Source organism: Motacilla alba, chromosome Z (assembly GCF_015832195.1).
Source record: "Motacilla alba alba isolate MOTALB_02 chromosome Z, Motacilla_alba_V1.0_pri, whole genome shotgun sequence".
NCBI classification, from domain to species: domain Eukaryota; kingdom Metazoa; phylum Chordata; class Aves; order Passeriformes; family Motacillidae; genus Motacilla; species Motacilla alba.
This window is the reverse complement of record NC_052046.1, coordinates 73,899,416-73,927,307: the sequence shown is the minus strand read 5'-3', so window position 1 is coordinate 73,927,307 and position 27,892 is coordinate 73,899,416. Positions and strand designations below refer to the sequence as shown.

Here is a 27,892-nt window from a genome sequence, read left to right as displayed (position 1 = left end):
TTCTTTTCTTTTCTTTTCTTTTCTTTTCTTTTCTTTTCTTTTCTTTTCTTTTCTTTTCTTTTCTTTTCTTTTCTTTTCTTTTCTTTTCTTTTCTTTTCTTTTCTTTTCTTTTCTTTTTTCTTTCCCCTAACTTCCCTGACATTTCCCTTCCTCCTTTTTCCATCTATTTTTGCTCTTCTCTCCTCTCCTTTGCCATGGCACTGGCAGCAGCAGTGTGCCACCACTCACACCAGACACTTTTTCCCCATCTGAGCCAACATCAGAAATGTTCTGTGCCCACGGGGAGCTTTGATAAGTGACCCTCATCACCTGAACACTCACCTGCCACTGTTCCAGGGGCTGGGCTGGGAAGGAGAGCTGTGCTGTGTGACCTGTGCAACAATGGGGGGCTGCCACACCAAAGGGAAAAAAAAAATATATTACACCTTTGATGATAAAATTGCAAAAACTGTGTAAGACATGAATCATTGGGGGAAAAAAGAGTGGTGGCAGAAAATCTAGAGTAATTCTTCATTCAGCTTGAATGAATAAGGCAGGAATAAATGCAACAAAGCACAGCTGGTTTTCTCCTGGTGGTGGTACCTGTGCAGTGTCTTTCTTTAACTGAGCAGTAGATAATTAGGCTTCCACCATCCACGTGGGAACGGGTGATTTATTTCCATGGGAAGTGGAAGGAACTGAGATCCACCATCACCATTTCTCCCAGCTCCCCAGGGAAGGGTGGGATAATGTGAAGGCTGAAGGCCCAGGGCAGGATAAAAATGAGCATTTTCTGCTGACCTCAGAGGCTGCCATTTCTCCTGGGAAAAGTCTCTCAGCTCTCCAGTTTGGAGCACATCTCACGGGTTTTTGTCACTGGTAATAGCCCAATAATTGACTGCTGATGGAGGAGTTATTACTCAGTAAGACTGACAGGACTCTACCCTCTGCTGTCTCAGGGCATGTTCCTTAGGTCAGGGTTTTATTGCTGTGACAAATCTGGTGAGGTATGTGTCTCCAATGATTCATCTATAATGCATTTCACTGAAAAGCTTCCAGAAAATTTATTTCATATTTCAGGCTGTGAGATTACAAGAGAAGATCTTAAAAAAATGGAAATACCTTCTTCCTCCATTACCTTTCTGGTAAACTTTTTTTTTCTGCTTTTCCCTTTTCAGCAAAAGTTTTAACTGGAGTTGTGTTTTACCTGAGCTTTTAAAGCCCATCTTAGATAGGTTGTGGGTTGGAATAGTTTAATTTATCACACTATGCATTAGTTTTGTTAAATACTGAGAACATCAATGGGGTGTTTTAATGTGGGAGGCCAAAGAATTTCTCCTCAGAGGTAAATTACACTGAGAAGGAGGGAAGATTGCATGTGGTTGAGGTAACCAGCAGTGCTGGAACAGTTGTTGGCTTTTGAAGTAGACCATGCTCCAACATTTTCAGCCTTTGAGGGTAAAGGGTGGGAAGGTATGAAAAGGAGACTGTGTTAAAAGCAACAAAGAAGGCAATATTTGAAATTCCACGTGCATCCTTGTGATCAGGGTGCAGGAGCAAACGTGCATCTTCTGTGTGAGCAATTCTGCAAAGGGCCCTTGATGGTGCCATTAAACCTCAATTTCCCAAAGCAGCTTTTCAGGCAGAATTATTTTCCCATTATTTGTAATAGGAAGGAGCAGGTAGTGTAGGGGCCTGAGACTTTGGTCATGTGTTGGCAGGAGATTGAGATTAGGCTGATGGAAAGCCCAAGTAGCCTGCTTGGCACCTCAGCCCTGGTGTCAAAAACAGCAGGGCAGAGAATAAGAGGAAAGCTTGGCTCTGTTAATGACATAAAGCTGCCTCAAATACCTGTTTCTGTTGTTCTTTGGACTGAACATGAAGTTAAGTCTTCTTTACTGCATTGAATTGGAGTATTCTGTGTAGCACAACTGTCTGGGAAGGCCAGTAATCCCTTAAATCATAATGGACCCCAGGAAACCTGCTGGAGAAAAACCCTGGTGCACAGAAATACGCCAAAACTCATGGTCTGGGAAGGGATTTCACAAACTCTTGCAAATGCTGCTTGCTCTGCTGAGGTGATTGCTCAGTTCAGGGCACTTTTCAAAATTCAGATTCACTGCATTAAGCTAATAATCTTTCTATTTTTATTTCTCTTCATCCTTTTTTCTTTACTTAACTTTTTACCTTTTTTTTTTTTTCTCCCAGAAATGTCCCACCTCAGCAAAGCAGGGCTAAAAAGCTACCATTTAGATTAAGCAAGACTTTCTTGAATTTCTTTATGCTAAAATAAGTGCTTAATCCTCTGCTTAAAATCCACAGAACTAAATGCATGGGAATTATTTTTCCAGTGGTGAATTCATTCCTCAAGCAGTGATGGCTGTGTCTAGATTGTCTGTTTTTCTTCACCTACCTAATTTTACTGATTACTGTTGATTGTAAAGACCTAGGTCCAGCCAATGAGAAATATTTTATCAGATTTGGGTGTCCTTCTAGACCTCTTGTGTGTGATGCATAAGGATGCTGCTGAAACTGAAAAGGATATGGATTTTCTGTTCCAGAATGTTTGAATTCTGGTGCAAAACAGAGTAAAAGGGGAAAGGGCTTGTACTGAATTTATTTTAATCCAGTTCCTGCCTCAGAATGGCTTGGAGAAGGAGCAGGAGAAGGTCTGGAGCACAGAAAAGGGTGAGAGGTGGCACTGGACGCGTCTGTGAGCAGAGAGGAGAGGAAATGTGGTGAGAGGCACTGATGGTGCATTTGTTTTCCCATTTACCAAGTACCTGTGTCTGCCCAGAAGCAGTAAATCAAGCCCTTGACATCCATGGCAATGAATTTCTGCTGATATTTAGAGGATCCCCAGATCTGGCCAGAGGGGATAAATATTCATAAATTTATGCACTGTGACTAATACATACGGCCTGAGCAAATGCACTTCCATGGCTGGGTGAGGGGACTCATCTGTTTCTGCCAGCCTGTGTCAGAATTCCTGTGGCATTAATCAGGACCCCTTCCTGATGAGTTCTGCCATCTGTGGCAGGGCACAGAGCACATGCTCATGCATCAGTCCAAAAACTTTGAGAATTAGAGACAGAGATGCACAAATCAGGTCTTCTCTTGAAAGTGACTACCTTTCACTCTCGAGCATAAATAAAAATGTCCTCATTAAAAGCTGCAGGAGGTGCAGAAGTAGATTAATATGAGCCTTGTTAACACAGCATATTGCTGACACACTCCCTTGATTGCTTAATAACACTTAAAATAATTCCTTACTTTATTCATCTGTCAAACCATTCATAACAATTGTCATGTAGCTGTTGCATCACTCAAGCTTGAACATACAACCAGCAATTTGGAAGCTAATTACATGCTTGTGTTTTCCTCAGATGGTTTTCTGCATATCAGCTGTTATAAGTGGACTGGGTGTAAAACTGAGGGAAAATGGTCAATATTCAAAAATGATCAGCAGCAGAGTCAATGTTGTGATGAATCCTAAATAGCAGAAGTGAGATAAAATGAAAGGCTCTTTTCAAAATTGTTTTGATGATTCAAAGTACTGAGGTGAATTAAAATCTAACAGTGGTGTAGCCACTGGCATCAGTGTTTCATCCTGTACATTTAGAATGAGCAGAGTAATAATGACTGAAACTGAGGAAATGGGACAAATGTGCAAGAAAACTCCACTGTTTGGTGGGGGTGAGTTTCATCCTAGATCTCATGCCAGAAAGAGATGAGATTTCTCATGTGCTTCTTTAGAAGGTGTTAATTATTCAAGAGCATAGAAATAAATATTTTATATTCCACTTATATAGATCCCTCAAGGAGTATTTGACATCAAAGTAAGAGACCTGTCTGTTAAGTTAAAAAATGGTACCTCTGGCCTTGTGTTTATCTAGAAAAGATAAAGAAGGTATTTAACTCGAGAAAATAATTTATGAGAGAGTTGTTGAAAAAGGTGCTAATTGTAGAAGAAGGTTGAAAGAAATTTGTTTTATGTTGTAGGGGCTCACAGAGATGTGATTTTCTAAAGACATCACAGGACACAGAGAATGTTCACTGAATTTAGCAGGAGTGTGAAAAATGGGGGGTTTTGTTGGCTTTTTTTACTTATTGAGAAGTTCTCAACATAGCAACTAAAATCACCAGGTTCTGAACTATGATTTGGCCACAGGAATAAACTTTCATCAGCCTGTTGTTCATATTGTGATCTTCCCCCCTCCCCAGATTCCTGAGCAACTCTATAAAATATTATCACAGGGGTTATTTTTTGTTCACAGAGGAAAATGGTTCATTACTCATCACTTCAGTGTTCTGCCACACCTGGCTAAACCTTGAGGTTGCACAAGTGTAAAACTGGAGTAAAGTGGTGATAAATCATTGGGTTTCTACTGGGGATGTGAACCATCCAAAGAGTTTCTGCTTTATTCCCTCTGGAGCTGATCCTTGGGTAACTACTGAACTACCTGAACAAAAACTCCACTTTTATTAAGCTACCCTGAAAAAATATATACTTTTATAAAGAACACCTTAAATCCTTTAGGCTAAAACTCACTCCTCCAGGGACTAAACCTCCTGGATTTGCTGTATATCACAAATACAAAATTATGTTTCTGTTCGAGTGCTGTGTCAGTGTCAAACTGTTCTGGAACACCAGGATAGGAAAGAATATCTTGGTATTAAAACTCCTCTCTAGTTGTATATCTGTGTACCCACAGCATTGACTAAAAATGTTAAATGAAAAAAAACCCAAAATATTATACCCAGTTGTGTTGATAAAACTGCTCAGAACCTGAGCAAGTGTTTCAGTTAAAGTAAAAACAGATTTGAAAACACAAACCAGAAGATGTCCAAATAAAAATAAAACATTGTCAGGATGTGTTAAGTTGCCTGTTGACTCTTTAAGTGATTCAAAATACTTTGTGAGCTCCAAAGCTCTAAAGAGAGGCAAAACCATCAAATTTTTATTGATGACACTGAGAACCATCCTGGAGCAAAATGTGCAAGCAAAATGTCCAAATGAAATGTCCAAACCAGTATCGCCCAGCCAGTGATGGGGAGTGAGCAAGGGGAGGAACAGGAGGGCAGGAGAGCAAAGCATTTTTTTACAGACACATGAGGTTTGTGCAACTTCCCTTTGGGGTGAGTGTTGTCCTTCCCAAATCTGTGAACATCTGGGGTCATTTGGGACACCAAGCTCTGCCCATGGGAGAGCTAAACATAGGTAGGAACACAGCAGGAGATTTGGGAAAATCATGTGAAGGCACTGGAATGAGCAGGGATGGGATTGTAAAGGCTGGAGGGTTTGGGGTGACATGAAATTCAGTTTGAGAGGGATGTGTGCTGCCCGAGTGAGTCTTTATCCACTCTTTGGTGTGAGACCTCTCAGCCTCCTGTTTGTCTTGCCACTTTCTGCCCTCCAGCACAGCACTTGAGAGGCACAGAACTGATGGCCCCCTGCATGCCTGGTGTGCATTTACACCTTTTCTGCTCTAACTGACACCAAATCAGCCATCACATCTGAGGGCAGGAGGAGGAAGGCTCGTCAGGCTGTTTGCTCAGCATGACTGAGTGCAGGATGCTGCCAGAGACCACAATCCTGCCTTCACAGCTTCTCTCATGCAATGATTAGCAGGGTTGAGATGCTCCTGATGCTGTTATAACCTTTCCTTGAGCTAGATTTACAGAAAAAATGTTTTTCGTGCTACCCTGAGGCAGTGTTATCCAGACACTCCCCTTCTTCATGGTTTTGTTCACACCACTCCCAGATCTGCACCAACTCCTGTTTCTTGATGTGTTCTCATTTCGCCAAGCTAAAAATACAGATTCATTATTTCTGACTTTTCTGAGGTCCCTTTGCAAAAACAAACAAACGAACAAAAAGCCACAGAAAAACAAACAAAAAAAAAACCAACCAAAAAACCAAAATAAAACAGCCCACAGTTGGGTAGATCACACTGAATATGGTGACACGTAATTTTCAGACACCACTGGAGTTTCATGATGCATCAACCAAAATATGCATTTCTTTTCCAAAGAGAAATATGTAAGTGAAAGACAAAAAATAATTTGAGGGAAATCTGTATTAGTAAAGTTCATTACTGAGATGACAGATAGTAAACAGGCTTGGATGTTGTTGCACAGGTGAGTATGCATGTCCTTTCCAAGCCTTTTAAATTGCTTGAATCACCCTGAATATAAGCTGGCTATTCATATTTTTCTTTCTCATCTTCGCTTTTTTTTTAACCAGGCATTCCTGTCTTCAGTAGTATTTGGTGTTTATTTTTAAGCATTTGCTTGATATTTATTTAAAGGCCATTACCTTGGCATCATAAAGTTGTGTCTCAGTTAGGCCTTCCAAATCATTAACCTCAAAATTTCTGTCACACCTGAAATTGCTGTTCCTTAGCAGGGCACCAACATTCCAAATGTAATTGAGTTCTCTGCTTTTACATATATTTCTTGGCTGAGTCATGTTGACAAGTGCTTTTCATCTTGAAAACTTTCCAGTTGTTAAGACTTAGCCAATTTGAGATGGAATTCAGAAAATGAGTCCAGGTAGTGCCTGGTGCTACCTGCATATAGGTGCACCTGTGTGGAGGTTTACCTGCCATCACCTGACATCTCCAAATATTATTCTTCCATTGTGTGTTCTCACAAAAGTAGGTTTTCTCATGTAACAATGTCTCCATTGTCCCCTGGAGCAAAAACGTGACTGCCTCAATGTAGGTGAAGAAAAGAAAAATCAGATTGTTTCTTCTGAGCAATTTCACCTAAGCATTTAGCTGATGGAAACAGAAACATAGGATCCACAGCTGTAGGATTTTTTTTTTCCTTGAGGCAGCTCATAGCCTTGGCAGTAGGATCCTGGAATGGGTTTTGGAATCCTTGTGTGGTGTCTAATTCAGGTAATTCCCTCACCCCAGGTTTGGGTCTGGCAGAGGTACCGACCTCAGGGTGCTGCAGGACACAACAATTTCAGACATTTATTTATAGGTTATTGGCTTCAATGCTGGTTGTGCCAAAACAGCACTGAACTGCAAAATTCCAAATGAATAGTGGGGATTATTTATAAACTATGACAAGATCTTGAAAGCCTGGTGCTCTTCCCACTTAAAGACTCTGTAGAGTAGAAGCTAAATAAGGACAAGAGAGTGACAGGACAAAGTCAAGGTCCTCAGTCTTTAATAATTTCTTACAGACATTATTAACATGTCAATTCTTCATTTGTGTTTTTGTGGATTTGTTCATGGAGAACGATTGGCAAGTCTTAGATAAGAAGGTGGATTGTGGGGTTTTGTTTTGTTTTGTTTTGATGGGGTTTGTTTTCCAAAGGCAGTTTTGCGCTATGCAAAATTAATTTTCAGTGAACCAAGGAAGTAATCAGTGCTGCAGGACAGGATATTACAGGGATATAATTGAAAAATTAAACTTCTATTATAAATGTACAAGTGAGACACCTCCGTAGACTTCTGTCTTTTTCTTCTCAGCAGCAGGAAAACTTTAATGTATACTGGTTTTTGTCTTTCCTTATTTTGCCTTGTTTGCAATGGGGTGCTATATATATTTTCTCATTTTCCATCTTTCAGCAAAATGAATTTTCCTTCCACTAACCAAGCTGTCAGATAAATGATAATAAAATTTATTTATTAACCTGAAAAGGAAACCAGAGGAGTAATCCATATTAAAGTAGACAGTAGCAATTCTATATTCCATCTGTATATTAAGCTTACAGGAGAATTCCTTGATAATACCAACTCTGAAGCTACTGTTTTTTATTTTAGCAGTCCTTGATTTCACAAGCATTTTGCTGTGGATGTTATTGCACAGAAATTAAATGAAATAGTACAAGGCTTCTCCACTGGGCACGTACTGAAGAAAAAAAAATGTAATATGTTGACAATAAATACCTTTTTAATTAGATAAATAAGACAAGCTCATGGATGAATGATGACTGATAGGTGATAAAGCTTTCTGGTGTTTAATTATAGATGAACTGACACCATGAGGATAGAGCAGATGTGTGAGAAGGGCTTAGGCAGCGGCTTCAGTTTTATTAAAAAGCACTTCAGAAGAAAACTTAATTATACACAGGCAGTGGATGGATATAGACAGGGGACAGAAAAATTCCTGGTCTGTTGAGAGATGGCATTAAGCAAAATGGCAGGAGGAAAAAGGTTTGGAGCCTGATGATTTTCTGCTCCTTTCCTGGAGCTCAGGATGGAGTCTCCATCCCTCTATTCCCACTATTCTCCATCCTTCTGTTCCCACCAGTTCCTGGCACACCTTCTGAAGCAAGGCTGTCAATGTTCCACCTCACTGGGAGGTTTCCAAAGTCACAAAACTATTGTGATTTGTTTTAGTGACAAAATTTGAGAGGTGTCCACCTTGTGCAACCTCATGCTCTCTGGTGAGGAGAGTGGGAATATCCACCCAGCCTCCTTATCCCAGCAGAATTCCTTTTTCTCCCTGGCTGTTTCAGGCAGTATAAACTATTCTGTCTCAGCTGCAGGCTGTCCTCTGGAGTTCTTTGGAGGGCAGGATGATGAGCTTTGTCTGGGTGAAAGAAACCAAGGAATGAGGATTGAGCTGAGCTGTGGCTTGATTTTCTCCCTGCTTGCCAGATCAGCTCCAGCTTGGATGATTTTGGGGGTCAGTGGCAACTTTGGGCTGAGAAGGTTGGGGCTGTTCAGCCTGGAGAAGACAAATTTGTGTGGAGCCCTCACTGCCCCTTCCAGGACCGGGAGGGGCTGCAGGAAAGATGGAGAGGGGACTCTTCATCTGGAACCAGAGTGACAGGACCAGGGAGAATGGGTTCAAACTGCCAGAGGGCAGGGCTGGTTGGGATATGGGATATTGGGAATTAGGAATTGTGCACAGGGTGCCCAGAGCAGCTGGGGCTGCCCCTGGATCCCTGGCAGTGCCCAAGGCCAGGCTGGACACTGGGGCTGGGAGCAGCCTGGGACAGGGGAAGGTGTCCCTGCCTGTGGAACACACGTCCCAGCAGGAACTGCATGGGTTTGAGTGTTCTTTCCTACCCAGACCATTCTGGAGTGTGTGATTCTATGAACTGTAGGGAAATAATCCACTCCATCTTTTCTGTCTTTACCTTTACCAAACCCTCCATCCATCCAACTGAAAATAAAGAAGTCTGCTAGAGTACTTCTTAATTCGGAATGAAACTTTTTTTTTAAACTGTGAAGCTGTCACTGGAATATTTATGCATTTTCTTTTTTGGCTCATAGACTATTAATTAACAGTGTGCACTTTGAAATAGACACTTTTTTCTTGATTTTCTATTTTAATCCTTATCTCTTCTTCCTCATACCTCCAGCCTGCTGAGTACGCCCACTGCTTCCCCCTGAAGCTAATGTGAGAATTTAAATTTCAGATTACTGACAGAAGTGGATTGCTGTTCAAACAAGGCATCTCAATGTTCTCAAACACCTTGATGAATTATGCATTCAGAGGGCGTTTGATCAATGAAATCTTTAGTGTGTTTTTATTTATAGTCTCTTTCCTATCAGTGGGGTTGCCTTCTACTTAATCTCCGAAGCCCAGTCTGACAATAGCTGTGGTGTTGCAGGTATTTTATACACTTACCTCTGAAATAAAAAGAGCAGATTAATAAATATTGCATGCATGACATGTAGTCCCTACACTTATTAATCAACATGGAAGGTTAACTGCCTGCACTAAGAAGCATTCAGAAAAACACAGGTATTTTCCCTGAAAGGTAGTGAAGATATCTTAGATTTTATTGTACCATCTATTCAAGTACTCTGTACAGCTAATCATGATATTAAATGATGGAAAGCTGTTTTAAAGGTGTCTTTATAACTTTAACCAGTAGATTTCTTGTGCATCCATTTGATGTTTTAGTATTTAAAAAAAAAAAACAACCCAAAAATAACCACATGCAGCTCATTATCTGAATAAAATATATACTTAACAGAGTTCTTAGCATAAGAGAATGGGTCTGTAGAAAGGGGATCACTTGGATTAGGGAAAAAGCTCTTTTTAATGGACACATGATCAATATAGTGTGATTAAATGGATGAGTATAGATATCTACTGATATAAATATTTTCAGATGTATGGGCCCAGCCTTCACACTTAGTCTCATCAATTGCAAGAATCATTTGGAAGCGGGATGCTTTTTTAGCATTTGAATGGTTTGTTCATACACTCATCAGTCAGGAGCTACTGCAGAGGTCTCACCTGCCAGAGTCCTTCCACAGGGCCTCCAATTTCCTGCTTTTTAATCACCCTGTGTCATTGTGTGTGTGGCTTCCTGAGGATTTCAGTCAGAAGGCAGGTGAGCCTAAAAACACTAATTGTGGCAGGCTAAATTCCCTGATATTTCAGAAGGCAGCTCTGGTGTTGGGCAGCACCTTAAGTACATGGAGCTGCTGTATTTTCACTTTTGTGGGTTGAAATTCCAATTTCTTATTGTACATTCCACAGGGCTTACTTTTGGCAGGTGGCTGTGCTGTGTAAGAAAACATCCGACCAAAACTGTAAATTTGCAGTTCTTGGATAACCTGCAGGGTTTTTGTAAAGATCTTCTTTGGTTAGGAATCACAGAATGTCCTGAGCTGGAAGGGACCCATCAGGACCATCCAGTCCAACCCCTGCCCCCAGAAATCCCACCTTGTGCTTGAGGGCATTGTCCAAACAATCCTGGAGCTGCCTTTGCCCCTGTTCAAATTCTAAGCAAAATTACATCTGTATTTCTTTTAAATAGCATGAAATTTTTTGTTCAGGAAATAAAAAAGGCATTTTTTTCTCCAGCATGAAAGAATAATGATGGAAAATGGAATTACTGATCTCCCTTCCTGTGGTCACAGCAATGATCAGGACTTGCATCAGAAGATAACTTTGTAAAGAGGCAGTCTGCAAAAGCTTAAAGCCAACCCAAGTGGCAGTGGCAGCAACATAAATTCATCCTAATCTGGATTTTGGCCTATGGCATCCCTTCAGGTGGGTGGGAACAAGGGAAGATGGGAATCTCTGTGGCTCCCTGTAGGACTGTAAGGAGCTAGGGATGGTTCAGCTTTTGTCTCTGAGCATTGTCTCCCCTTCTCAGAAGGCTGATCTGGGCAGGAACGTGTCTCCTTTCCAAGGGAAAGGTTTTTATGGCACAATATTGAAGCACAGGCTGCGTTTTTGGTGTGGATGGGAGCAGTTGTGGTGACATCCAGGGCAGGAGGATCAGATGGTGCACGGTGAGGACATCAGCACCCCTGTGATGCCCTGCTGAACCCACCAGCTGGAACTAAATTGGGCTTAAATATTTGCATTGTTGCCTTGGGTTAGTGGAAGCAGAATGATACAAGAAATGCACAAAACATGCTGATGACAGGCAGACAATGCTTGTGGTGCAGCTGTGAGGAAGTACTGAGTTCTCAAATATGGATTATCTTTGAATTTGTGCTCGCTGGTAATCCACTGTAATTCCCATTAAACAAGCATTGTGAGCAGCCTATTGTTTTTAGAGGAGTTAAATGAGGGTCTTAATGAATTGAAAATGTACCACATTTATCTTGGGAGGAAAAGCTTTTATCCTCACTCCCTCAGGTCCCAGTGCTCTCTTGGGGAGAATGGTCACCTGCTGAATTGACCAGAATAAAGTGCTGAAAACTGCTTAATAGGAGGAGAAGCAATTTTTCACTAATCTGTTTCAGGCTTGCCAGAGGTGATTTCTCAGTCTGAGCTGTGGCTGCTGGAGCTCAGAGGGATGGCGAGGAGAAATGGGCAGGTGGAATTATTCAGCACAAAACCTGCTTGCTAGGAGCTGCCTTCCTAGCAGGGAGGTTCTGGAGGGCAAAAGTGCTGTTCAGGCTTGTATCTCCCCTTGGATATCAGTGGAAGGAAGATGTGTAATCACCCATGACTGGCAAATTAAAAAAAAAAACAAAACAAAACAAAACAAAAAAAACCCAACAAAAAACCTCTTCCTTCACCTTCTGAACAAACTGTCAGAATAGGAAGTTTGAATTTCAGCAGAGTGAATGTAATGAGGTCAGGGCAGCTGCAGAGCACTAATCATTCTTCAGAAAAAGGCCACTCTGTGCTCTCAGTGTGAAACATTTCCCGTCCTCAGACATGCATTTTATCCCCTTTTTGTCTGGCTTTTGCAAGTGGATGGCTTAGTCACCCTGGTATTAACAGTTCTTGTATTCTAGACCTTGCTATAAGCTTGATTACATAGGCATTTTTTTCCAAAATAAGCTATTTGTTTAATCAGTGAATTTAAAGGGCAATAGTATTGCACAAGTTCCTGAATTACACTCTGACTCCATCAATTATCCCTTTTTCTGCTCCAGCTCTACCTAGCTCCAGAGGAGGCAAACCCAGACCCTGTGGACGCTCTCTTAGCACAGGAGTCTCCATCTGAGGAATTGTTCTCCTATTGCTCGTCCTGTGTGTTTGAAAATAAAAAAGTCCTGACTGTCTCAAGACCTTAGAAAAATGTTATTTTATCCAGTACATGTCCTGCTCTATTAACTTTCCAATACTGTTAATTTCTGGGGGGTAGTTCAGCCTGGTCAGCTTTGAGAAAAATTGCCTCTGGAGCAGAGAAACTTGATCCTTTTTCTCGTTGGGAGCCAAAGCAATCCGATTTCAACCTTGCTTTATTTCAGGGGCTGGGTAACATCAGCAAATTCATCTGTTTTGTGCGTAAACTGTTAGTATGTTTGGCATTCAGCTATCTGATTCTGTGCTTTTTAATATTTCTGCAGCTTAGCCCACAGGATTGCAGCAGCAGCTGAAAGTGAGCAACATTACAGGGCAGGATTTGTGGTGCTGCTCAGCCTGTGCGCAGCACAGCTGGAAAATAATGCGAAAAGTATTGAAATTATTATGGAAAACATGAAGAGCTCTTATGAGAACTGCAGGCTGCTGCAGCACAAGAAGCTGTACCATATGTGAGGCTGGCAGACAGAGGTTTTTGTGGGGAATATAGTCCTTGGAGGAACTAGTCCTGACAGTTTATCAAAGGCATAAAGCAAGACAAACTGGGAAAAGTAAACAGAGCGACAGAGCCGCCTTTGTTGGAACAGGTTTGGGATACAATGGCTCATGTTGTTGTTGCTTCCTGACTGATCCTGCCCTATCCCTGCCAGCCAAGAGCTTTTAGTGTGCCTGATTACCCCTCTTTCATCTCACTGCCCCTCTCCTCAGGTGGGGCATGGATTAACAGAGTCCCACCTGGAGCCGAGGCTGCTGCACGGAAAGCTTTTCCATAAATTGCCCATTTTCTGTTTGTCTCACAGATGTGCCAGAATTCTGGTCAGGACCAGTAAAGGCAGGAGGTTCACCAGCCCCTTAAGACTGGGTTTTTAATGGTGTTTTATTCCTGTGGATGCAGGGAGATGTTTTCTGGGATAGTTGAGTGTGCCTTGGCTCGTGAGTTCCCGGGGGGACGATTTGCTGTGCTCACTCAGCCTAGAAGGAAAGAAATAAACCTGTAACATCTGCAGAGTCGTAAACATCTTGAATAAAAAAAATTGTGTTGCTAAGTATCAGGAGTGAAGGTTTTCTTCGCTCCTGTAGGCCTCATCTCACACAGAAATGACTATAAAGCCTTACATGCCCCAAGAAATGTGCCTGTGGTCGTTTTCAGCCTCTGCAAACACATTCTGTAATGGTATCCATTATTACAAATATTCTGTTCTCAATACAGAAAAGTCCTTAAAAAGGCAGAATAGAGCAAATTTAGATGGGGGGGGGGAAGTCAGCATACATTGCATATCATTTACAGATCGTTTGGAACATCTTTGCTCTCTCCGGCAGGAGTTAAGGAATTGTCTTCCAAAATAATTTTGCTATTGTAAGAATTCTTTCAGGCCATAAAAACCTTGAAAAGCTGCTTGTTCCTATTCTGCCTGCAGGCAAATTACAAAACTTGCTGCTCTGAAGAGAAAGAGGACCTGACACTTCTATACTTTCATGGCTTTGGTAATGGATTGTGCGTGGGGGATGCAGGGAGGATAAAAGGAAGAGGTGCATTTCCATATTTTCTTGCAGATGTGAAGAGTTGAAGGCAAAAATCTAACATTCTGAGGGTCTGCAAGGCTGAAAGAAAATTAAAATCTTCTTTATATTATTAATTTACTTTATTACAAGCTGCAAGAGAGCCACTGGAATTGTGGCAAATTCAAAATTCACAAAATGCTTGTGGCAAAATGCTCTGCTAGGAGAGCAGGGAGTGCAACCACTCAAAACCTGTAACCTTTGTCTTCTTTGCGGAAAGGTGCTTTGTTTTAGCCCTTTTTTTTTTTTGTTTGTTTGTTTTTTTTTTGGTTTTTTTTTTAATCTATTGGCTTGAATGTTACCAGCTACTTATAATTAGAAATTCATATTTGCAAATGCAGTAAATTGAGTATAACCAGAAAGTGCAGCTTTGGAGGGAGGACCAACCAAGCAGCAACAACCACAAAATCGAGGTGGGTGATGCTCCAGAGCCCTGTTCCTGTTTCCTGGCAGTGCAAGTGGAGGCTGGGAGCTGCCTGCTGCTCCTTTGCTTCCCTAAAGTGCAGCAGTGAGCTGTAAAACCGATCCAATGAAAGCCCTTAAGGTCTAGTGGGCAATCACCAAAACAAAAGGTGCACTTTTCTTTCAGTCCAACCAGCACAACGTTTCTTTGATTAGACAGCTGAACCTCCGAGTAAATAAAGGAAGAAGATCATCACTTGCTCTTACTTTGGGAGCAATTAATAGTCCTTTGATAACAGACTATTTCCTTTTTTCCGGCTCTTGCATTGCCCTTCCTTTCCTTCTGCTGGTTAAGCACTCTCAATAGAATTTCGTCTAAAATTGTGGGCAGTAGAAGTCCTGATGTTTTTTATCTTTTCCAGGTGATTAATTTTGTTTAGTTTGGTTGGTTTTTTCTCCTTGTGGTTTTGTGTTTGTTTGTTTGTTTGTTTTTTATACATGTGGGATGCAAAGGTTACCTTTCTAAAACAAAAAAAATATGAAAGGTTTTCTCACACTGTTTTTTCCTCCCTGACTAACACAATTAGGCAGAAATGTCTTGTATATCCTGGATGGAATATTCCGTAATTTCATTTGTTCCATTAAGCATTTATTTTTATTTCTTTTGACTGTTAGAAAGTTCAGTTTTTTCTTAATCTCAGTTGATTAAGAAAAAAGTGTGGGGGGGGGGGGGGGGGGGGGGTGAAGAAAGAGAAAATTCCAAATGGATACATTTCTAGAATCAAGAATCATTCTGGAAACTACATGTTTTTTCTTTCCAATTGAATAATTTTTTTTTTTGTTCAGATTGTCCTTAATATCATGCATTAAAGAATTTCATAATTGCAAGCACCATAAAATTAGATAAATTGTTGTTCTCCCTATTACTGGTGATGATACTACTTTAGCAACAAAATTGATAGTTAGCAATCATGCATAATTAAATTTGTAAGTTTCACTCTGCAGCTGTGCATTTGTTTCCAGTCTTCCTGTCCCATTGAGATACCCATTCCAGGACTCTTTTTTTTTCCTTGGAAGCATGGGATTTTTTTTTTTTTCAATGTTTCAAATAACTCTAGAACTGACAAGGTTCTAATCCATTTGCATCTGGCTAAAATTGACTTGTGTGATTTAGCCCTGGTATAAAGGCTATTTTCCTCTCATGGTAATGGTGTAGAGTTATAAGCTTTTAATTTATTTCATTGTTTCCTTGTTTTCCTAACCCTTTTTAATTTTTTTTTTAAGGCAGATAGCTCTGAATCTGTAGTGCCATGTAGGATATATTTATAATCTATAAAGTCTTTTTGTTATGTATTATTATCAAGAGGGAACTGTGGAGCAGCCATACGCCAAATCCCTCTCAGATTTGTATGGGTGTTGGAACAAGGTCAGAAGTGGCAGCTTGTTGTTGGTGAGAGGGAAATGCAAGTAAACAAGGCTCTTCAGAGGCAAATTAAACTGTGCTCCTGCCAAAATCCTGAAATTATGCACAGCAGAGCAGCCCTTGGGCTGCAAGGGGGCATTTTATAACCGTGCTCCTTTTCGCTGTCTTTTTCCTGTGAATGTGTGAATTTCTGGCCATGCTCCCAGTGAGCTCTGTTCCAGAGATGGAATATGGTTCCCCCACCACCCTCCTGCAGTTCTCACCTTGCCCGAAGACATGAAGTCACAGAAGCAGTCTGATTTTTCAAATCAGTCAATATCCATGCTGCAGTGACAAGGCTTTTCCCCCAGTGGTCTGGAATCGGTACCAGGACCCAGCTGACGATGCTGAGTTTAGCACAAAGTGTGGGGTTTTAGGTCTGGTGTAGCCAGACCAGGCTGACAGGTGATCCAGGTGTGGCTCGAGGCCTGTGCTCAGGTTTGGAGGTGTCCCCTGTCCCTGTTTTTGTGTGCAGGGGCCAAGCAGTCTTTTGAAAAGGTTCGTGTCATGCAAGAACATCCACATTGTTCCTCCTTCTTTACTCATTGACATATATATATATATATATATATATATATATATATAATTTTTTTTTGTTTCTTTGGCTTTCTGTCTCTATGGCAAAGAGTTTTTAATGTTCCACGGGTTGATTGCCATGGGATGACTAATGCTGGAGCAGTGCAGGGACCAGATCACCCACTTTGAGGGTAAAACAGAAGGTGCCTCTCAATTCCCCCTTGCGCCAGCGTGACGGGGCTTTGAGTCACCCTGACTCATCCTTCACCCCCTCAGACAGCCCAGACCTACAGCACAGGAGAGGCAGAATTCCTCATTTGTTTCTTGTTTTATTTTGTTATTTGTTTTATTTCTTCATTACTTATTGGGCCTAGAATTACTGGTCCCATAAAAGTAATAATTATAAACAGATTTGTTTCTTCCCGCAGTGAGCACAGCAAACCCTGCTGCTGCCGCCCTCACCTTGTGGCAGGGATTTAAAACAAAAATCAACACTGAATCCTTCTGTTTGGAGGGGTGACTCCCGCTCTGTCTCCTTCTTTCACTATGACAGAACACAAGCTCTTGCTGATAGCCTTTATCAACTCCTAGAAGCCTTTCCAAGCAGCTTGCTTTTTTTTTCCTTCCCCTTTTTTTTCTTCTTTTTTTTTCTTCTTTTTTTTTTCTATTTTGTATGTGTATGTGTGTGTTGGTTTTGCTGTTTCCTGGATTAAACCTTAGCCAGCAGCTTTTAACCAAAGCCCTGCTTTCCAAACACCATAATTCACCAGCTCATTGCAGTGACACTGATTTTGTCCTGTGTTTTTAATATTTCTTCTGTGAAACAAGGCTCAATTCTTGTCTCTGTTCCTGACAGGTAACATCTGATACCTTTAGGGAATGAAATGGTTCCCTTAATCAAGTGGAAGGAACATTTTTTTAAGCACTGCCACAAAAACTGGGTCTTTAAAAGGATTGAATGTTTGAGGGAAATGCTGGAGCTGAAGGCATATATTTGAATGCCTGATGATATTGAGTTACTGCTGGATGTTATAAATAGCTTTTGTTTCAGTGTCCCAAGGTGTTACCCCAGCAGCAGTTCTGGTGAGGAAAATTACTGTTTTTTTTAAACACTGAGTATTTATGAAATAACTCACAAAGATCAATGTTGGAGAATTAATTAATTGCAAACTTTTAAAACTCGAAACGTCGGCAAGGAGTTGATTGTGTGTGTTAATAAGGACCTGGGGGTGCTGCTTAATTCATATTTCTGAATCTAGGCAAGCTTAGGTTTTGCTCTTACTGTCGTGTTTTGATACTTTCCAGGAAAGACACAAACTGTAAAGATAAGGATCTTTATTCTTGTGGGTATAAGGATCTTTATATCTTGGTTCATCTATTGTTGTGTTCCCAAATTTTGTGAAATAAATACAGCACCCTGAGAAAAACCTATCTTAGCAACTGAGAGCACAGGTTTTACTTGAGGTATTCTTGTTCTTTGTGGTGGCATCAATAAAATCACCATAAAATCTCCCTATTAATATTATATTATTATTATATGAGTACCTTTCTCTCAATTCTCTGGGTTGTTCCCCAGTTCCACATCCAAAAGTTAAGAAGAACGTGCTTTCCTAGTCTATAAAAAGAGCAAAAATTTTTGTTCGGTTTGGTTTTTTGTTTACTCATCAGGAAATCAGCAGGACTTAGTCCAATCTAAAACTTTAAAAAATAAATACCAATAACGCTTGTACACTTGGTGGATTTATTAGAGGGTGGGCTTTCTGCACATTCACTGTATAATTAACAATTAATAAGGCTGTCTGTAATATTTAAATTACAACATGTAATTTATGTATAGTCAGCATGGCCGACCTCTAAATGCAGCTTGTTTTTGTGGAAGTTTGGTTCTTGGTTAGCACTTTTTATTTCACTTTTCAGAAGGCAAGAAATTTCCCTCTTCTGTTCTTCCTGGGAAGGGACTCTTCACAGCTGCAGCCCTTCCACTCGCCAGGTGTAATATCAACATCAGGGAATGTATTCCCATCAATATTAGGAGCCTTATCAGCAGCTTGTAGTTCTGCTTTTGTCATCATTAATATCTTTTTTTTAATCATAGTTTTATTAGTTGAAAAGTCTGCAAAAGTAGGTCACTCCATAGTTTCACAATAAAAACTTTTTCATGAGTGTATAAGAATTTAAAGTAATTTAAATTCTATTCTTTGCACTTTCCTAACAACGCCTTTACATGTAAAGTGTTAAGGATTAGTGTAACAGTGGTGGTTCATGCCAGTATTTTGTGTTTTTATGCTGAAAGATGAGAAGTATGGAGTGCCTTAAAAGGTGAAATGAAGGTGTTAACAATATTCATGTCAGTCTGCACAGGTAATTGGATTTTCAGAGTTGCCATGTTGGTAACACAGGACATTTTGACTTAAAATGTATTAAAAAAAAAGTGTTTTATTTCGCTGGATCTGATACTCCAGCTTATGTTAATGAGTGGAACTGACAAGTATGTTAATTGGTATCAACTGAATGCCTTAACCTGAATTCTCAAATGATTTTTTAAAATTTAAATACACTAATGAGGGAAGCAGATAACACAACTTCCAGGCCATTTTATTTTATTTTTTAACACGTGGCAAATGGAGACCCTCATGGCAGGGCACTGGACTGAATAACCTGAATAAAACTCCATTCCAACACAAACCATTCCATAATTCTATAATAACTTATTCACAATATTACACACCTGGCAGCCAGGTCAGTTGCTTTCACCAACAGAACAGATACAGGCATTAATTCCCTCTCTTTTTCTGCTGGACTGTTTTATTTCTGTGATCATCACCCTGCAAAACATTAATAAAATTGTATTTCTCCAATTTATGTGTTCATTATCTGTGATATTACTTGGCTTCTTAGCGGTAGCTGTCCATCAGTGAGGCAGCTCAGGTGCACACTGAATTTTGGGGCAGTGCACCAAATTTTGTAGATTATCCCCATCTTTGGGGATAATATAAAGGGGAAATGGCACTTAAATTTCAAGTGAGCAGTATGGTCAGTGACTGTGACTGACAACAGAAATTTCTCTGGTTTCTTATATGAGTGGAAATACAAATAATCTGGTGACATTATGGTTTATAAGAAATTATTACCTTGTAATCTTCATTGTCTCAGGGTTATGATGTTTACTGTCTGCAGATGTTTTTGAGCATCATTTTCATCCCTCTGAGACCAAAATGTGTATTTCAGTGTGAACAAAGCCCATATCCAATATGAAAATGCTGTTTAAGGGGAAATTGCCAGTGGTGTTGTTTTTTGTTGGTTTTGTTTTGGGTTTTGTTTTGGGGGGTTTTTTTGGGGGTTTTTTATCTCTAATTTCAATTACCATTGTGCTTTTAATTTACGTTTTTGTAGCATGAAAATATTCAACCATGCTTTCTAGGGTCATTAAGCTTGTATTTAGTAGGAGCACCTCTGGGATTGGGATGAGTGACAGCTCATAAAATTCAGAGTCACTGGAGACCTCTGTGTGTGATTGACATGAAAAGCATTGAATTGGTTGATTTTTAAGAGTGTTTTTAGAGGCCCAAGGCATGAGGCTATGCATTTTTAAACTGGGTTCTCTGATACACTGTGTGAAATACTCTTATTTTCATTTTGCTTTACATCAGAATCATCTGTAGCCCTTAAAATAACCAATGGAAAGGATAAAAGGGGTGTGGACTGCACATATTTCCAGGGGGAGGGGAGGGGAAAAAAAAAAAAAAAAAGAAGGGAAAGAAACTCCCTTATGGAAGGTGGGGTTTTTTTTCATTATTCTGAAGTGGGTAATTGTTTCATTACCAGAATGCTGCAACTTCTGTGCTTTGCTGTGTTGTTTTTCCTGGGAGTGCAGGTGGGTGTGACACCTGAGGGGCCTCTGTCCCCCCCAGCAGTGGCACAGCCTTGGGGAGAAAGAGGTGTTGATGCCTTGGGATTGTAGCTTTTATAATTTTCATGTATTTGTGATCCTGCAGCTCTTGAGTGCATAACTCCAAACTCCCCCCCAGTGTCAGCTGCTGCTGTCCCATTTTGGGCAGACACAACAATTCCTCTCCAGGCCTGGCAGTCAAGGGCACCTCACAGCCCCAGGGCCCAGAAATGGAAATAAAAGTGAGTTTGGGCAGCAAACTTGGGGTAAATGCCTTCATTAGCTGAAGCTGTAATTGTTAGATTAACCCCCAATATGCAAATGGACCAAATTTATAAAATTATGAAAAACTCGTCACCGATTGTTCATTTTGTGTGTAGCCTCTGGATGGGCTTTGCCTGCCCAAAATGTACCTGAAGGCCCTTCAGTAAATATAATCAATCACTTTCTATTCCCTTATTATTCTATTATTCTATTCTATTATTATTCTATTCTGTCTGGCCTCTGTTTTTAGGTGGTCCCAAAAAGGCATCAGTGTCTGTGTGGGGAGCCTTGGCTGCCTCTGAGCGCCCACCATGCCCAAACCTTCCTCTTCCACCCCTTCCTGCAGGACTTTGGGGTGATTCTTCCTTTTTGTCCCCTAAAATGTGTTCCCACCCTGCCATTGGTTTCCTGACTGTCACAGTGAGTAGTGGGTGTTGTGGAAGATGTGCTGCTAAAATAATTTCCGTGCTGAAGAGTCACAGGCAGCTGCTTAAAAACATCAGCGCTCGTAAACAAACCCCTGTTTTATGGAGTTTGTCATCCACTGAAATGTCAACAGCAGCAATTCTCATTAGAGACCATAATGACAGAGACCTGAAAATGTGGTCTGGAGTTTTTTGCTGTCACGGTGCTGTTTTGGTTAGTCTGGGTTTATTGCAGATGCTAAATGCTTGAAAATAAATCCCATGTATTTTCTCACCTAGCCACCTGAAATCTGAGCTGCAGGACACTGCAAAGCTGGCTGTTCATGAAGCCTCTGCCTTAAAATTCTGTGGGATTATCCCCCTTTATCCATAGGCGTCTTCAGAAATGTAGTGTTTATTCCAAATACTAATATAATAGCAGCTGAATAATGAACAGAGCTGTATTAAAGAGTGTGCCAGCAGTGGAATTAGTGGGAAAACAGAAACATTTATTTATGTTTGACTCTTCAGAACTGGTATTTGTGAAGGGGGACTGGTGCATTTTGAACCAACACTGACTTTGCCTCTCTTGGTTGATAAAATCCACCGCCACTGCTGGTCAGGACAGTGCAACCCCAACACAGACATCAGACTCTTTTTGTATTCACTGTGCAGCACCCTCTGAACACCCTGTCTACATTCCTGAGCCAGCACTGGTCTCCTGGGATACTCCTTTTTTTGGTCTCCTCAGGCTTCACTGGAGCTTCTCGGGGTAGTGCTACACCTGGGAGTGAGCATTTGCAAAAGTGGGTCTTGAACTGAGGAGGTGCTTGGAGAGAGGTGCAGACCACAGCACAGGAAAGAGAAGGATGAGGGAGGTCACACTGCCCCTTTTGAAACTGTGGTTTTTTTTCATTTTAAGTCACTTCACATCTTGAAAAGTTAGGTGGTAGTATAAGGGAGGAATTTCATTGTGTGCAGGAAAGGCTGTTTTGGATTTTGATGGGTTTTTTGTTTCGTGTAATACAGAAAATTATGCCTTTTGGAATTTGAAATGGTTTATGATCTATCCTGCCAAGTACTTTACAGAAAGATACCATCCTAACTCAGTGGAGATATCTCAATTATTCATGTTCTGGACATAAAAAATCCACCATCTGTTACCATAATATTAATGCTACTTTCCCACTAGGTGTGAGCAAATTATAAAACATGTTCCTACAGGTTTTGTTCTTATCAGAAGACAAAATACAAGAAAACTCTTTGTTCCCTTATGCTGGAAACTCACAGTTTTGTGTAGCTGCTGTTCAGTAAAAGTGCTGTAATGAATTTGTGGGGGGGAAAAGGAAGTTTTGGTGAAGTCTTGCCTTCCTGGCCACAGAAGTGTTGCAACTAAATCTGGTTTATTTGCTATGAAAATTAAACAAGTGGGAGAGCCAGAGACAAGAGAAAAATCAAAGCTGCATTTACGTGTCCATGGCAAGGTATTTTTAACAAAAGAGAAATTCACCCCCAAACAGACACCCCATCAATCTTTCTGTATTCCATGCAGTGTCCCATTTTCACATCTCTATATCACTGCAGTCCTGTGGGGAAAACTCAGCTTATTGTGGCACCCCAGTAAACTCCAGCTCCATTAAAACCCTTTCAGTTCAAGGCATCCATCTTTCAAATGCGTTCCATGTCATTTCAGGTATTGCCAAAGGGAAAAAAACTGAATTAGACCTGCCTGCATGTGTGCTGAGAATGGTTATGTGGCAAAAATATTGGGTTTTTTTTTTTTGTTTGTTTGTTTAGTTTGGCTTGGGTTTTTTTGCTTGGTTTTTTTTGTATTTTTGTCGCTTAGCTAACAAAAAGAAGCTGTTGAAGAGAAGTTTGCAGGTTGCATCGTGCACCAAAAGCCATTTTGCTGTGAAATTCTGAAATCACTGTCAAGGCCAAAGACAAGCAAATGATTTTGCACAGGTTTTACTGCATTAATACAATCCAGCTGATACATAGACATGGAAATCTATTTGCTCTTCAAGCACAGCAATTTTCAAGACTCTCACCCATTGCCAAACATTATTATGCTCCTGCATCTATTATTTCAATTTGTCTGTAGAGGGAAAAAGGGAAATTTGAAGCAAGTTTTAATAATATTATTAAAATCAGAGTGGTGTGTTTTGTTTGCAGTGCAGGAAACTGCATATAAATGTCTCAGCTTTTTGCAGTTTATGCTGAATACTCCTGCTGCTCTCGTGTTGCTTTCAGGGTTAGCATGCACAAACCTTGCTGTGTGCACTCTGCTAGGCCTAAATCAGGTAAAATAATGTTCTATATCACATGATTTCAGTAATAAAAGTTGTTTGGTTTTTTTTTTTTTTGCCCCAGGACTGTGCACCCAGTTTATTGTAGGGCATGGTGGAAGGACACCAGTGACTTTAAATAAATAATAAATCAATTACTTCAATTGGGATGAAATTAAGATGTTAGTGCTTCCTATTTGCATGAAAATTACTCAGCCATGAAGGCCAAACATTAATGAGATACAAGACTGTGACTAATGGTGTCACTGGAATTTATTGTGCTTCCCTTTGTCCAAACTCTCTGGTTTTATCCTCATTCTTGTTCTGCAGTGCCTGGAGCAGTGTCAGAGACAACCTTCTCCCACCTGTTCATGGTTCAGATCTCAGCCCACAAATGAACTGTCATTTACCATTTATTTTATTTATTAATCTCATTTATCACTTATTATTTATTTCATGAACCATCATTTGTCATTTTTCAAAACCTTTGCTATTTCTGAACTGCTTCATGAGTGCAGGGAATAAAGGGATTTCTTCCTCATGGCTTTTCTGCACTAACTTATTGTTTTCACATCATCTGAGGAAGGCACTGACACAATCACCTGTGGTACCAACCATGGGGGGTTCAAAAGGGACAAAAACCATCAAGCAGAAATGTATTGAGTTGTCCTACTTGGATTATTTTTTTTCCAAATGATGATTGCATGTTATCTTTGGTCCTGTGCAATCTGATTTTGGAGGGACAAGTACGAGTTTTAAAATGGTCAGTGGATGAGGCTGCTCCACCACCTCACCATCAGTATCTTCTATTTGATTTCAAAAAATACATTTTTACATTTAAAAAAAAATTACGTTTACAATATACATTTTTACATTTTACATTTTTACATTTTGCATTTTTAAAAGATTCTTTAGCACTGGCTGTCAGAGTTTGCTGCTCTCTTCCCCGGGCAGTGTTTGGCCAGGAAGGATCCCCTGGGCTGGTTTAAATAAAGGAAAACTGTCCCCAGTTCCAGCCTCCCTTGCTGAAGTGTCTCTGAGAAGTCCTTTGTGACACAGGAGGCAGAAATCAGATGGGTCAGAGGCACAGCCCAGTAGAAGTGAGGTTTTTAATAACTTCTGGGGACTTCCTTTGCGAAGATGGCAGAATAAGATGGTTGCATTACTTCTGGAGCTGCCTTAGGAGAGATCAATATCTGAGCACTGTTCCCAGGACGGCTGCAAGGAAAATTCTCGCAATTAATAATAAAAAAAAAAATGATTTTTGTGATGGTGGTGGTTTCAAACCACAGCTCTCAGGCAACCCTGTAGGAATAAAGCACTGCAGTGTTTGGTGAGAAAGTCCAGTATTGATTCAGTTTGATAAAATATTTTTCTTTATCTTTTGAGAAGCCTTGCTACATGGATGGTATGAATGAAAGTTTGGTGTTTCCAACACGCCGAGGGTCCCAAAGGACACGGTTCTTTTTTTGTTACAGAAACTTTATTCTCCCTCTGTCTCCTTTGGTGTTGGACAATGTATGTGAACAGAGAACTGCACATGGAGGCAGAGAAGTGTAATTCTCTGTTTTTCTGAGGCTCAGGCTGCTGAATAGGTATCATTGTATCCATGTCTCTTGAGGGGGGGAAAAACACTGCAAAAACTTCTTGGACCTTTTTTTTTTGGTTTTTTTTTGGTTTTTTTGGTTTTTGTTTTTTTTTTTTTTTTTTTCCTAGTGTGCAGCCTCCTTCGGACAGCTGCAGAGAGAAATGTCTTGTGGCCTTTTCATCCCTTCCTCTGGCTCTGTGCTTTTCCTATCAACTGCCCCATAAATATTTTGCTGTAACTGGCACGGGGGATGCTCCTGGCGCGGGACCTCATTAGAGTGAGGCACAAAATTTGGTGCCTTTGAGGCAGCTGGGGGCTGGGGCTGAATAACAAATCCTCCTGCTGAATTCAGGGACTTCACAGTCCCTCCTGTGCTCAGGTTTCAGCCAAGTGCTCACTGATTCATGACCAGTTCATATGTAGTGCCAGAGTTCATTCTCTGTTGTCAACAGTTTGTATTTATCCCTGCTCCACACCATGGGTTCCCTTCCTGTCTGTCCCCCTCTTTCCAGACCATCCTGCACCTCTCTCTGTCTCATATTATGCACCAGATATCACCAATACACTAAATGAAACTCTTCAGATTTCCAGTTTTGGCTGCAGATTTATGGGAGACTTCTCCCTTCACAAGGACAGATGAAATTCCCTGTGATGGGTGTTAAGGTTGGGTGGGATAGCCTTGACCAAAAAAAAAAATCTCACTTCTGGCTAAATTCATCCTGATAGACACCTCCTTCATAAGGAGGGAAGAAATCCATGTGTATTCCATGTTCATGTTGGCTCCTTTGCCATTTAAAATGTTTATTTGGGATATTTCACCATAAAATTGAAACAGAATTCTCTTGTTGCAGGTAGATGGAGAAGGTAGTGATACCAGGAATTACAATTTCTCACTTAAAAAAAACAAAACCAAACCAAACCAACAAAACAAACAAATAGACAAAACAAACAAACAAACAAACAACCAACAACAACAACAAAAAACAAACAAAAAAACCCAAAAAAACCCCACCATACAACCCAGAAAGATCCCCGGTAAGGCGCGTGAAGAGATGCTGGCATGTGTGTGGTCTGGAATTGTGATTACCTGAATTACTGTGTTTGGAGTTTGAAAACAGAACCAAATTAGCCAAAAAGACACCTAACTGCACTGGTATTTTTAAACTATATAATCTGGGTTATGGAGACTGATGAAAAAAATCTCCTTGGTGTGTGACAGCAAAGATTAGCATGAAAATCACAAATTTGTTTTTATTATCACATTGCAGGATAGTACTGATTTTATCTTAGGGATGTTTAGCCTTGTACTTTGGTTGTTGCAGGGAGCATTGTTACAGTTTGGTTTTTTTGGTTTTTTTTTAAGAAAAAGCATAACTTGGTTATGGGTGGATGTTTAAGTGTTATACAATATGGCTTTAAACTTCTCCTGCAATTAAAGCCTAATCCAAAACACTGAGGCACATTATTAATTTTATGCTTAACTGGAGCATTTTTTTCAACAGGCCTATTCATCTACTTAAAACTAAGCACATGCTTAAGTGCATTGTTGAACTGAGGCCAGAGTTGTTATGCTGAAGCAAGGGAGAGAAAAAAGGAAAAAAAAAAAAAAACAAAACCACACACCACAAAAAAAAAGAATTAAAAATTTTTTTAAAATGCCTAACAGATAATATTTGTATTCCTGGGATTAAAATGTTCATTTGCAGAAAAGGAAGAGCTGCAGTTATCTGCAGGCACAGGTGAGGCAGGCAGCTCTGGGTTGCTGCTGCAGGGGTGAGATTGATGCTCCCAGCAGTGTTTGCTGGAGGTCAGGCTGCCAGGAGCAGCAGCTACTGCTGGGCACCACAGTGAGGTCCTCAGGCAAAAAAAAAAAAAAAAAAGGCTCTGGGTCCTGAGGAAGGAGCACAGACCTCTTCCATCCCCACATCCCATCTCCCCACAGACCATGTTTTTCTTAAGAGAAAACTAAAAACTAAAATTTCCACTTAAACCTTCTCACAGACATTTTATTTTTTTTTTTGCATATTAAGTTTGGCCCTGTGGGTTAAAGTTGCTGATTTTCAGGCTTTTTTTTGTTGTTGTTGTGGACAGCTAGTGATGCCAGCAGCAGCAAGAGCACCGTGGTGGTAAATTATTCATGGAATTCCTTGCTGGTTTGGGTTGGGAAGGACCTCAAAGCTCATCCCATTCCACCTGCCACCTTTCCAGTGCCCCAGGTTGCTCCAAGCCCTGTCCAGCCTGGCCTTGGTGACAGGTGTAGAGTGAAACAGGGATCCTACCAATATTTGTAGGAGCTGAGTGCAGCCCTGAGCAGAGTCTGGCTCAGGAGAAGCAGGATTCCTGCAGGAAACACTGAAAATCAAACCTTTTATTGAAATAAAAGGACAGTCTGGGAAAGGAGGGCTGTCCCTAAGTGAACAGATGTTGCATTTTTTTTTTACTTTTCCTTCTGTGTTCTCTTCTCTTTTTGTCCCTGAATGGAGCAGAACACCCACACTGGTCCCCAGCACTGCTGCAGGGGTCCCCCGGCTTTAAAGTTAAGTAGGTGTTGAAGTGGTTTGTAACATCAGGGAGCCTGGGCAAGAAGAGGAAGAGGCTATTGTGGTGTAAACAGTGTTGTTGCCATGGAAACTGATGATTCACATAAGAATGGCGAGAGGGGAGGGAAGAAAACAGAATTTTTTTTTTCCTTAATATTTAAATCATATCTGTGATTAGTGACCATGCTTCCTGTATTTGTTTAGGCAACGTGGTGGGCAAGTAAAATTGTTTTGGAAGTGCCAGGAGTCCCTGTGTGTTGTTGCATGCCTTGTCTGTGAGGCAAGGATGCTTGTATTTAACAATTATCTACTGAAAACAGTTGATCTCATGCTCGTGTATCCTGAGCTATTCTGCAGATTGCCACGGTTCTCATACAGAGCAATGTATGTTGTCTAATGATTTGTTAACTTTTCACTTCTTGGCCCACCTTTGGCTGTAAAACCACAGTCCTGCTAATTACAAAGAATCCATGTCTGTGTTTTCTTTACTTGGCTGTGTAGGGGAAAAAAAAATTAAATGTTA

General features: G+C 40.6%; 1 protein-coding gene across 6 annotated transcripts in view; it reads left to right on the top strand.

Annotated features, from left to right (window-relative positions):
* XRCC4 (X-ray repair cross complementing 4) overlaps nt 1–27,892 on the top strand; it is a 146,544-nt gene that overhangs the window by 94,730 nt on the left and 23,922 nt on the right. The window contains exon 8 of one of the 6 annotated variants that reach the window (XM_038123677.1): nt 211–5,833. The exons of the other annotated variants lie outside the window; for them this stretch is intronic. Within the exon in view, the coding sequence (XP_037979605.1) occupies nt 211–292 (82 nt within the window). The 3' untranslated portion in view covers nt 293–5,833. Of the gene's footprint in view, nt 1–210; nt 5,834–27,892 lie in introns of those variants that run through there. 6 annotated transcript variants of the gene reach the window in all.